Here is a 12,632-nt window from a genome sequence, read left to right on the forward strand (position 1 = left end):
CCTTGTTTGGAGACACATGAAGTGATGCCCCTGAGTCTATAATCCAGTCACTCAGTGCATTTCCATCAGATGTTGTAAGGAGAGCTGAGTCCATTGTATTCTTCAAAAAGTAGATGTCTCCTGACACTAGACTGTCATCCTTTGCAACACTGTTTGTCACATTTATTTCTTGAATCTTCATTGAGGACTTGTTCTTCTCACCATGGTCTTCAACTTTCTCTTTGCCTTTTTCTGCTTTCCATTCTCTGCAGTCTCTTTTCATGTGACCCTTCTTGCCACAATGGTAGCATTCTATGTCACTCTTGCCTTTAGCACTGCGGGACTTGCTACGAGACTGATTCCTCTTTCCACCTTTGTACTTTTCTTTGGTCCTTCCCCTGACAACTAAGGTTGTTCCTTTGCCTTTGTCCATTGTCTTTCTATTGGTTTCTTCAGTAAGCAGACTTCCTTCTACACCTGCTATGTTCAAACCATCTGGAGGTGCAGAATTACTCAACGCTGTGCGAAAAGTGTCCCAACTTTCCGGCAATGTGATCAACAGGAACATAGCTCTAACAGGTTCATCAAACTTGACACCTTGAGCTGACAACTGACTATAGATTGTGTTGAATTCATTCAGATGATTGGACATAGGTGTCCCTTCTTTCATCTTCAAGTCAACAAGCTTCTTAAGCCAGTATACCTGTGAAGCTGCACTCTGCTTCTCATAAAGATCACTAAGCTTTAACCATGCTTGATAAGCATACATCTCGTCTGCTACATTGAAGTAAATGCTTTCTGCCAAAGTCAGCATAATGGTAGAAAGTGCCAATTCATCCATTTCGCTCCATTCATCTTCGTCCATATCTTCTGGTTTTATCCCCTTGAGCTTTATAGGTTTTATCTGCTTCTTTTGTACCAACACGTGCCAAATCTGCTTCTTCCACAATGGAAAATTGGTTCCATCCAGCTTCTTGATATTGTAGAGAGCAGTGTCCTGTGATCCAGCCATAGCTATGCTTCACAGTAGTTTACTTTCCTGGGAAAAATTCGGCAGAGTTTCCCCTGTAAACTGACCTCTGAACCAATATCAACCTGTCAAATGAACCAAGAAAGCTTCAGATTCTGCAGAAATTTTGGCAGAGTCTCCTTTGTAAAATGGCTATGGTGTACTCAAAAACAGACCAAAAACCGCTCAAAAAACCACTATCTCTCTAACACTATAAGCTGTGGGTAAACCTGTCCTGCACCTGTACTGTCTCTCACTGTCCTGCATTGTCCTGTCACTGTCCTGTAAGCATAGACTGCGACAATGCCTCAACGGCAGTAAAGCAAAGATGCAATCCCAACTGTCTAACTCACAGTCAATACATCCTAGCTGCCTATCTAAGGGTGCTCGAGGGATCGCTCCAAGACCTATATCACCGAAAGGATCTCAACATTCGAGAATCCCCCAGCTCAATAAAACCTCACTCGACCCTCAACAAAGGCTGCAGTAAATCTGACAATACATAGACTTCCCACAAAGTCATACATCCACAAATTTCCCACTATATGCTGTAACCGCTGCGGCGGTTGTTTGCTGCGTGACTCACAGCCAACAAACCCTCAACAGACATCCATCATCTCTGACAATACATCCCATGTGGAAGTACCTGCAATGTCAGGATGAAATCTGGAATATCAAGCAGCAAACACAAGCTACCTGATGAACTAGTGAATGTCGCCTACAGTCTGTGTGTAGATGCGCCCGTGTCGTATGTGACACGCCTCCAAGAACTGTGAGCCGTCCTTCGATGTGTAGACAGCCACAAATCAACACTCTGGGAGTGCCGATATCCTCAGCACCTGCAGTCGTAGGCCGAAACCCCAAATTTGCAGAGTCGGATCTGCACCCGCCAAGACCACGTAGTCGAAAATGGCCTGCGCAGAACTTTGTCGAAGCCGAACGGTGGCCGAGATGATCTCAGAATGAAATTCTGAGAACACTCCACAGGATTTGGGGCCGTGTCTTTGCCTGTCGAATTTCACTCCAATCGGACCTGGTGACTCTAGCCCCCTGCAGTGCTACCCCGAGCCTCGATCTGAGCTCTAATACCAGTTGAAGGAGTACGAGCGGAAGTGCGACGCGAGAGAGAGTGCGAGAAGAAGAGCACGACAATATGGTGAACTCGCTCTACTGTAATGTGTAGAGCTTAGTGAGTTCTTATTAGGTTTTTACAAAAGAATATGTGTACATACCTGGCGGCCCGTCCACTTACCTGGGCGACCACATTGGGCTTTATACCCCAACAACACACACACACACACTACATGCTAGCACTACCACTGTTCATCTCCAGAATGGCAGACCACATGATTTCATCACTTGTTTATCTTCGCAATGAAGGTAGAAAGGCTTCTGCTTCCATCTCTGCTTGGCTGGTTCAGACAACCAAGCAACAAAGAAGTGTAGAGGGACTTGCGTCCCTCGTGGTGCACACCCATTGAACGCAAAAGGGCAAATTTTTTTTTTGGACCTCTTGCGTGGTCGCGTGAGAGAAACTTTTACAGAAGATCGAGGCTTGGAGGTGAAAGAAATGCCAATGACCAAGATGGGTTAGTAGAAATGGAGTTAGCGCATGCCCATCACCTGCGCAAACAAATCTCTCAAGCCACTGCTACACATCCACATTGTCTATAATAGCTTGGAGCTAGAGTCTGTGGCTTTATTGAAAGCCTACACCAATTACAAGCGTAACTATGCCAAAATCGGCATAGTTGCAAAATACAAATACTAAGAGCATGGTCACGTGAGGCTTAGTTATCAGTTATATGTAACTAAGCCAACTATGCCCACACAGAGCATTACATGAATAACTAAGCCTCTTGCATGGTCACGTGAGGCTTACTTATTGATTCATCCTCCCAACTAAACCTTGAACCTCACAACTATGCGAAAATCGGCATAGTTACAAAGGGTGGACATAGTTATTCATTTAATGCTCCTTTTTGCATGTGACCAAGAATGAGGCTTAATTATTTGTTCAAATAACCGATAACTAAGCCTCGCGTGACCATAGCATAAGTACTACTATTGGCAACTATGCATCACGATTCTCATGACCTTGATTGAGGCATAGTTATCCAAAAAGTAAGAGATAACTATACCTAGCGTGACCACTGCCTAAAAAGCACAAGATCGTCTTTTGGAAAATTGGAGGTGTTCAGATTTTGTTTTTTTGCAAAGGTTGAGATTTGGAAATTATTAGAAGTGTGTTGAGATTTAAAGTGACAAATCACGTGCAGGGTGACGTGGCAAGGGCCACGTCGGAAAAAGTGACAAAAGGTCACAGAGGATCTCGCAGGAGATTTGGGCCCTGTCCAAATCCCGGGCCCTCTTCATTATCATTCCTTCATTTGCTCATTTTCCAGATAAGTACATTTTTAATACAAACGAAACAATGTCTCATTGTCTTGTTTCGGCAGGCTTGTACCGTCTCTCTCTCTCTCTCACACACACACACATGCTCTCTCTCTCTCTCTCCCTCTCTCTCTTTTCTCTCTCTCGCAGCGTGCTTTCTCCTGCGTTTTGCTCGCAAGCTGAAGCCCTAGTTCCGTCTTGTTTTTAGCTCTCTGCTAAGAGTCTGCTTTGCTTTTTCGTAGTTTAGGCTAATTGCACTGGGAGGGCGAGAGAGAAAGCTAGGGGTCTTCTCTGCTTCCCTCCGTAGTCCTGGTGCACGTGGGCAAGGCATTGCCCTTTTGAGTTCAGGGCCTACTCTCGCCCACCATCCACCAGCTAACTCTTTCGGTTCTCGTTCACGTGCACTGATAATATAAGATACGCCCACATCCTCTAAATGTCTCAATGCACAACAGCAGAGGCTCTCTGCTCGATTATGGGCGTAATAAGCTCATCTCAAATGTGGCTGTTTATATTTTTCAGAACAGGGGAGCTTGAAATGCAACTGTAGTTTATGCGAAGGGCGAAAGACCAGACGTGTACCTTACCCAATTTATACCTCAGGGCACGAGTGTATGCGACAAGCATCCATGAAAAGCTCTACCTGCTGAGCTTCAAAGCAAGTGAATCGCAATCATGTTTCTGCCGTTGGGTTTTCTGTCTCTTCTATGTACTCTGAGGGTTCTGTAGCAATTATGAAATCTCTGAGTCACTTTGCAAAGTGATATATGCATACATCGTCCACTGTCAGCTACCATGATTCCTCATGCAAAAGCTAGCTGCAATGTCGGATGTCAAGAGTAAAGATTCATTTTTCATCTTGGCCGTTGCCTCAGAACAGCTAACATCTGTGAAAGCGCGATTATCATGACCATGAAGTTTTGAACGTCAATGGTTCATTCGTATCAGTCAAGTGAGGGCCATTCAGCAATATAAGCCTTACTCGTATTGACCCAAGAAGCAGCATTTGCTCAGAGATTGATCGACTAATCAGACAATGCATGGCAGCTGCAGTTGTGACTACATGTCATTTAATTGATGGAGATTTTTGCCTATTCCTCCTTCAGAGGAAATAGTCGGATGTACCTGTAAGTGCCATTATAGTCCCTTATCTCTCCGCGTAATGATGTGTAAGGAATCCTCAGGGGCTTGCAAAGAGTCATTCAGACCTACAAGGAAGTATTTGATCAATGGTGCACCTGTACGGCAGCACAAGCGTATAGCAATTGCCAATGACAATAGCTCTGAAAGCTCGACCCATCGTAAGCTGGGAGCTAGGTGGTGGGATTGTTCATGCAGTTTCAAGCACATGCAGTCATTACCCTCAAGGGCTAAATATTGGGGCACTTTTAGTATGATGACTTTGGTGTGGTTTCTTGCTGCTGCTGGGGTGGGAGTGGCCTTGATTGTCTACCAATTTTTTAATCGACAAAACTACCAGCATTTCGTGGATGTATTGGCGAACTTGTGCGATGAGCGTGCCAGGATGCTACAACATCAATTTTCAGTTAGCATGAATCATGTACATGCGCTAGCAATATTGGTATCCACCTTCTATGTTGGAAGGCATCCGAGTGCATTGAATCAGGTATAACTTTTGTGCTTGATGCTATCATTGTTCTGTTTTAGTTTTTCAATGAGATGATGAACGAGCGTTGCCCTCGCCACCTTGCACTCTAATACATGCATATGCATTTCTAACAGTAAAGAGCCTGGGTTTCAGCACATTTACTTAGTTATATTTTGACAAGCCCCTAATAGCTCCATGACACAGGCACAGCAAAGTACCTAATGGATACCGCCTCTTAAGGTTATGCAGTTGGGATAGCAACAAATGTGAATGATCATATCTGTTGATTGATCTAGTTGTGCTAACCGTAATTATGATAATCTCTCATAATATAAGGAAAGAAATAAAGTTCATAATCAAGCGGAGAGAAATAAACAAAGCACTGTGTTTTTTGTTGTCTACAGGACATCTTTGCTGAATACACTGCAAGAACTGCATTTGAGCGACCTTTGATAACCGGCGTAGCATACGCACATAGGGTTTTTCATCATGAAAGAGAAGCATTTGAGAAAGAGCAAGGGTGGACTATCAAGACCATGCATTCAAAAGAACCAAGCCCAGTGCACGATGAGTATGCACCCACCATATTCTCGCAAGAGACCATTGGGTACATTGTTTCGCTGGATATGATGTCTGGAGAAGTATGTTACAAAGTCCCCATCCCATCACACTGTGGACTATAGTCACACTTTTTAACGTTAGTGTTCTATTGCATACAGGAAGATCGTGATAACATTCTACGGGCTCGGGCTTCTGGCAAAGGCGTTTTAACGGGTCCCTTTAGGCTTCTCAAGTCCAACCATCTTGGTGTTGTGCTGACATTTGCTGTGTATAAGGAAGACGTTCAACCCAAAGCTACAACTGAAGAGAAAATCAATGCAGCTGTGGGGTCTGTTCCTCATCTGAATCTTTTATGTTGCTCTTGCAAGTAGGGGTTATGTAAGATTTTGTGCTTCTGAGGTCTGTTCCTCATCTGAATCTTTTATGTTGCTCTTGCAACATAAAAGTAAGATTTTGTAACATTAGCAACTTGCTTTGTAAGGATGTGCCCCTGACATAGCTTTTTGTTCTCACTTAGCTTTTCAATGGGAACTCAACCGTGCAATAGCAGGACCACTGTTTGTCAAGAGTTTTTCTTTTTCTTCCCGCTTTTACCTCTGTATACTGGATTTCAAGTGAAGAGATAGGGTGTGAAAGGAAGGTGAAGACGACAAAGATATATATATATATATATTGTTTGTTTTGCAAAGTCTTATGCTCTGATTTTTGTGCACTCTGGAGAAATCACAAGCTCTCACATTTGCTATCATAGGTTGCACTATACATCAGTCCTAATCGAATTTGTCGTAGATATCTCATAAAGGTTTCATGTTTCTGCTTACAGTTGTCTAAAAAAGACCTACAGTTACATTTCACTTGCAGACTTTCCATTAAAGATTGAAAACATTTGCATTTTTATATGATGGTGATTATTTTGTGTCTAAAGAATGTGACTTTGTGACAACCGTAGACTTTGTGTTGTGCATTTGACAGGTACTTGGGTGGAGCTTTTGATTTTGAATCTTTAGTTGACAACCTTCTTGTGCAGCTTTCCAAAAATGGGGATATTTTGGTGAATGTGTATGACATAACTAATATGTCACGGCCACTCATTATGTACGGAATAGAGGATCGAGATGATGGTCTTTTTCATGTCAGTCCGCTAGATTTTGGGGACCCCTTCAGGAAACACGAGATGCGGTGCAGGTGATGCACCATTCAGATGCTGACAAATATGGTACTTCTTCCTTTGCTTAAGCTTTTGTCTGATGGAGCCCATGTGTTGTCATAGGCTAGCCAGTAAAGTCCCACAGCCTACCCTTGCTTTGGGATTCGCAACGGGTGTTCTAGCTTTTGTTGCCCTTATCTGTGCTATGGTTTATAATGCTCATAAGCATGTCAAGAAAGTAGAAGAAGACTACCGGAAGATGGAAGAGCTTAAAGTTCAAGCAGAAGCAGCTGACGTAGCCAAGTCTCAGGTTTTATTGAATAATGTTAATAGCAACATTTTGTGCTCAATTTGTTTTATTCACAGTCTGATGTTGTGCTCCTTTTCTGCAGTTTTTGGCAACCGTATCACATGAGATCAGAACTCCAATGAATGGAGTGCTTGGTAATCTTTCCTCATCTTTTAACTCATTAGGCTGTCTTTTTAAATAGCTTATATCCCGTGGAACAAAGTAAGGGTTGCATCTGCACAATGGAGGGAAATTATTCAGAAAAGCATTCATAGTATGCATAGTGCTGAGAATAGATTGAGAGATTTGCCTTTCTTGTACAGCTCTGTACATATTTTAATGAAAGGGTTTTTTTTCTCAATATTAGAGTCTTTTGTGTTAGGGTTCATGGTGGGTAAATTAGAGTAGCATTCATGATGATCAGGAAAGTACTTAATGGACACGGAGCGAAATAAAAATGAAATTACAAGTTCATTGATAATGAACTAGAGGAGTCTTTATAAGGTAGCTCCATACTATAGGAGTGGCGGGAGCATCTAGGGCAGTACAACCCCCAAATCAGCCCTTACAAAGGTGTCAACCTTAAAGTGGGGGTTCATGTGGCATGATGTGATCAAGTGCGCATGATTATCTACCACATAGGTTAGGACTGGACTGTGGATGGTACTCATGAAGGGCTCTCACACAGAAGTTGGTGAATAGACCAAAGCCCATACCAAACATCTTGTTTATTAATATTGGCACTTATTCTGCTTTCAATTGTTTGAGTTGGTATGTTTTGTTTCTGTCGACGACTTATGTAGAGGTGTGTGAGCATTGGTCATAGTTTTGTCTTCAAGTGGGGAATAACGTTGCATCTGAACTTTCAGGAATGCTTCAAATGCTTCTCAATACTCAGCTTGATGCAACTCAACAAGATTTCGCAACAACTGCACAAGCAAGTGGAAAGGCATTGGTGACCCTAATAAATGAGGTCTTAGATCAAGCCAAAATTGAGTCAGGCCGCATTGAGTTAGAGGCAGTGCCTTTTGACCTTCGTGCCATTCTTGATGATGTTCTATCTCTGTTTTGTGGAAAGACCAGAGGAGAGGGCATCGAGGTAATTGCTTGCATTGCTAAAATTTCTCATGTGACGAGTACCATTTCTGCACTCTTATCGTATTTAGAATTATTTTAGCTAAAATTTCTTGCATGCATTGATAAAATTGCTCTTCTGACAAGTATCATTTCTGCACTCTTATCACATTTTGAATTATTTCAGCTAGCTGCTTATGTTTCAGAAAGAGTTCCATCCACTCTTATTGGGGATCCTGGCAGGATAAGGCAGATAATCACCAACCTTGTGGGAAACTCTGTAAAAGTAAGCAGTAATCTTATTCTTAGTAAGAAAGACTCTCTCCTATTGCATTTTCTACCGTTATTAAAGCCAGACATGCTGCTTTACAAGGTTTGTAATTCTTTGAACAATCTTTAGGATGATACAGTTGTTATAGTCATATCTTTAAGGCTTTTAAAGAACTGGCCGTAGAGATGCTTGAAGATAGATGAACACAATTTTGCGTATATAGGGCCTGACTAGAGTTCTTGTGTTACTCACCCTGCTCTGGTATTGTTTGCATTTGCAGTTTACAGAGAGTGGCCACATTTTTGTGTGTGTCCATTTGTGGGAAGAAATGGAGTCAGTTCAGAGGATGAGCTTGGAAGCAACACCCAGGCTAGCTAAGAGCAGAAACACTTTGAGTGGCCATGCAGTCGCAAACAGGCGAAGCAGTTGGGATCTTCTGCTTGCTAACAAGAGGCAATGGTGCATGGAACAAAAATCATCTGAAGTAAAACTTTTCATCAGTGTGGAGGATACAGGAGTTGGCATTCCTTTGCAAGCACAACAGAGGATTTTCATGCCGTTTATGCAGGCTGATAGCTCCACATCACGAACTTATGGAGGCACTGGTATTGGACTTAGTATCAGTTGGTGTTTGGTTGAACTAATGAAGGGTGAGATGCATTTTGAGAGCCAGGAGGGTGTGGGCTCGACATTCTCGTGTAGCCTAGTTCTTAAAAGGGGTGGTGATGTGAGCTTAGAGGAAGATAAGTGCTCTCTCAGCGATAGGACGCTTCTCACCAAGTTTAAGGACATCAAGGCTCTTATTATTGATGGAGCAGCTGTGCGATTAGAGGTTAGTCGGTATCATTTGCAAAGACTTGGTCTGCAGGTTAGCACTATTTCCGACTCAAATCTTGCATTGGAGTATTTGACTTGTGAATCAAACGGATACTCCAGGTTTGTACCTCTTTGACTACACTAATTTACTACTTGTTTTGTTTAGAAGGAATATATTGGAAGTGTTTGAAGTTGTGCTGTGTTGGTTAAAGTTGTCAAATGTGGAAATTCTTTGATAGATGACCATCATCACATGAGAGGTAATGCTTTTTTTTTTTTTTTTTTTTGGGGGGGGGGGGGGAATGGGCTTGGTGGGAGAGCCCTACTGATCAATCTAAGTTATAGGTGTTGGGGCTAGGGTGGATTAGCGAGAGTAACATTCATGGTGTGTGTGTGTGTGTGTAAAATAAAGATAGAAAAAGAGAGACATTACTCAGTGTTATGAAACTCTTGATTATGCATTGTCAAATGAGATTACAGAGCCTTCTTTCATAGGCATAGACACATGGTTCTCCTCTTCTTAACACACTCTACACACTTCCATAATGGCTCATAGTGCACTCACATGATGCTCATCTCTCTCTAGATTAAAGGACAAGAACACCACCTAGCACAACATGATGGTGGAGGTTCATATTCATCCATCTCATAGGGGAATTTTCTCATGGAAATGGGTCATAGGCTAAAGCCTTTCCCAAGGACACGTATCGTTGTTATGTTTGTCTGTTTCCTCTTGCTTTGTGAAGAAATATCTATGGTTATCATTTTGTCTCTTTGTGGATGGCTTTGTGTTGTCAAAAAAGGTGTGTTTAGAAAAGATAATCCCAATACAGCTATATGCTAAAGTAGTTATGTGCCTTCTTTTTCACAGTAGAGATGATAATACCCTTCCGCATGGAAAGGTTGACGTTGTGCTTGTTGAGAAAGATGCTTGGGGACATTCCAGTGGTCTGAACTTTCCCTCTCTCTTAAGTAAAGAAAGATGGAGTGGGACGAATGTTCCATTTCCTAAGTTTTTACTTATGGCTACCTCAATGACCAGTACTGAGTGTGAGACAGCCAAGCTCATGGGTTATGTGGACACTATTGTCATGAAGCCCCTCAGAGCCAGCATGATTGCTGCTTGTTTACAACAAGTGATTGGGATGGGGGACAGCAGTCGGCAAGAGCGTGAAAAACCTGGCAACCTTCGGAACCTTTTGTGCGGGAAGAACATACTCGTGGTCGATGACAACAGGGTCAATCGCATTGTGGCTGCTGGCGCGTTGAAAAAATATGGCGCACATGTTGAGTGTGCTGATAGTGGCAAGGCTGCTATTGCACTGCTTGGCCCACCTCATAAGTTCGACGCATGTTTCATGGACATACAAATGCCGGAAATGGATGGGTCTCTCTCTCTCTCTCTCTCTCTCTCTCTCTCTCTCTCTGTGTGTGCGTAAGCATCTGCCACAGGATGCACACACACACACACACACACACACACACACCTCTAAATCTGTGCATAAGCATCTGCCTGTCCCATGGATGCACGCACGCGTGTGCACACACTTTTTTTTTGTTGTAAATCGATTTGATTAATTTACTAGTGTGTGTGTGTGTGTGTGCACGGCACGCGAGCGTGCGCGCGCGTGCACACACACACAGAGTGTCTTGGTCATTCACAAGGGGCACCATTATGCCCATCTTTTTGTTGTAACATTTTGTCAATCATGTTAAGGTTGTGCACTTGCATCTGCCCGTAGACAAGTGCAGGGGTGGGCAAACAACCTTTAAGCAAGAGTTATATGAGCTTTTGTGTAATATGTCACCAGATCAATAACTCATTAGAAATGGTTTTGCTTCCTCTTTTTGTTCAGATTTGAAGCAACAGGTAACATTCGGAAGCTAGAAGAGTTGGCCAAGGATACTGATAGAGTTTGGCATGTACCAATATTAGCAATGACAGCGGACGTTATTCAAGCAACTTATGATGAGTGTGTGAGATGCAAAATGGATGGTTATGTGTCCAAGCCATTTGAGGAAGAGCAACTCTACAATGCAGTGAGTCAAGTGTTATCAACAAGGACTTGAAGTCACCATGATGGTACTGTTGGGAAGACTACTTTCTTTGAGATTCTCAAAGAGTCTTGTGGGTTGGCTCATATTAACATGTTCATTATGCAGTGATCCTACAGAGTAGCTTCAACAGGGTTTTTATTAAAGAAATCATTCTAGTCAGTGAAGGCTGTACCAATCAGCAATGCGCGTTATTTACGGAATGTGTCCTCAAGGGTCATTTTTTTTCGTTGCATTATACCGTTCCTGATGCAGGTGATTCAATGTGGATCAGCTTCTGAGCTGATCTACTTCATGAGATCTACATATGTGATCAGTAGGCCTCTTTCCTGCCCTTCTTTTTGGTGTGGAAAACTTGCAATCTCTATTGCATGTATTTTAATCACTTCCCCCTTTGTAGGGGGGTCCCTAGGTGGGGCAAATTTAGATTTTGTATACTTTTTGTGTGAATGCATCATTTTCTTTAAAATGAAGGATTTCAAGAAAAAACACCAAGGTGAGAACTAATGACTCCCTTCAGTAAAAGGGGGGATGGGTAAAAAGTTGGACGACGATATTCATACATACATAGATGGAGAATGTACAAGATTAAACGCAATAATATATGGCACATCGGTGGAAGCCCAAGTTGGCACATCGGTGGAAGCCCAAGTTGGACGACGATATTCATACATACATAGATGGTGAATGTACAAGATTAAACGCAATAATATATGGCACATCGGTGACTTTGCCTTGGGATCTTGTAAATCATCCAAAAGTTGGCAACTATTGAAAATGGTGTCCACCAGACAGCTTGTAGAGTCATATTTGTCTTTACAGCTCCATGCATCCTATTTCTAAGAGCTGGGTCTCCCTATGTATTGGAAGATACAGTGGCATTAGCAGAGTTAGTGGTATTTTCTAAGTGGGGAAATTGTGCATCATGCTTAGAAAATCCAGATACCAAAAAGTGAGTTTTAGAGAGATTGACTCATCATTGGATCACCTTTCTAGGCCTTTTCATTTTTGAATTGAGAGTATTGAAAAGTACACCTATATTCCAGGGGTACAAAACCTCAATGTTACTAATTCAAGGCCAAGTAGGTACATGAACTAATCTCTTGGTGTAAGCAGGATTTATTGTGTGCCGAATGTTCGAAAAAAGCATTGTTTGTAAATGTGAAGACCAATAATCATACAAGAGGACCTAATCCACTTGATACATGCAAAAATTTCTTGAGATGTAACTTTTTGGCCTATTAAAGCCCAAGTATAACATGTAATTTGTGGGAGCAAATGTGGACCGCTGGATAAAGCTTGTCCAATGCCACATGGCAACCCAATGATGGCAATCCTTCTTTCTTCCTTTTTCTTGTAAGAGGGGGTGTTAACTGAAGCATTGTCTTGTGTATATATGTTGGCCATGTGAGAGATGGAACATTGAAG

The 12,632-nt window shown here is 42.4% G+C and overlaps 1 protein-coding gene across 3 annotated transcripts; it reads left to right on the forward strand.

Annotated features, from left to right (window-relative positions):
• Positions 1-3,447: 3,447 nt before the first annotated feature.
• LOC147445521 (putative histidine kinase 6) lies at positions 3,448-11,673 on the forward strand. 3 transcript variants are annotated; one of them, XM_086525023.1, is made up of 12 exons: positions 3,450-5,009; positions 5,396-5,632; positions 5,711-5,880; positions 6,525-6,737; positions 6,823-7,009; positions 7,092-7,143; positions 7,858-8,087; positions 8,250-8,348; positions 8,614-9,269; positions 10,021-10,536; positions 11,006-11,232; positions 11,313-11,673. In XM_086525023.1, exons 1-11 carry the CDS (start codon positions 4,545-4,547, stop codon positions 11,217-11,219), a joined length of 3,039 nt encoding a protein of 1,012 aa, XP_086381149.1. In that variant the 5' UTR covers positions 3,450-4,544; the 3' UTR covers positions 11,220-11,232; positions 11,313-11,673. The 3 variants fall into 3 exon arrangements, with proteins under 3 accessions (XP_086381150.1, XP_086381149.1, XP_086381148.1); XM_086525024.1 differs by having other exon boundaries at positions 3,448-5,009; positions 10,024-10,536; positions 11,006-11,673; XM_086525022.1 differs by having other exon boundaries at positions 11,006-11,673.
• The last annotated feature ends 959 nt before the right edge of the window (positions 11,674-12,632 follow it).

This window comes from Adiantum capillus-veneris, chromosome 12, assembly GCF_014529385.1.
Source record: "Adiantum capillus-veneris isolate H3 chromosome 12, ASM1452938v2, whole genome shotgun sequence".
Taxonomy (NCBI): Eukaryota; Viridiplantae; Streptophyta; class Polypodiopsida; order Polypodiales; family Pteridaceae; genus Adiantum; species Adiantum capillus-veneris.

Coding starts and splice junctions, on each gene's coding strand:
- LOC147445521 (XM_086525022.1), top strand. CDS start 4,545: ATGATGTGTAAGGAATCCTCAGGGGCTTGCAAAGAGTCATTCAGACCT. Junction 7,144..7,857: donor TCCAATGAATGGAGTGCTTG/GTAATCTTTCCT, acceptor CTGAACTTTCAG/GAATGCTTCAAATGCTTCTC. Junction 8,349..8,613: donor TTGTGGGAAACTCTGTAAAA/GTAAGCAGTAAT, acceptor TTGCATTTGCAG/TTTACAGAGAGTGGCCACAT.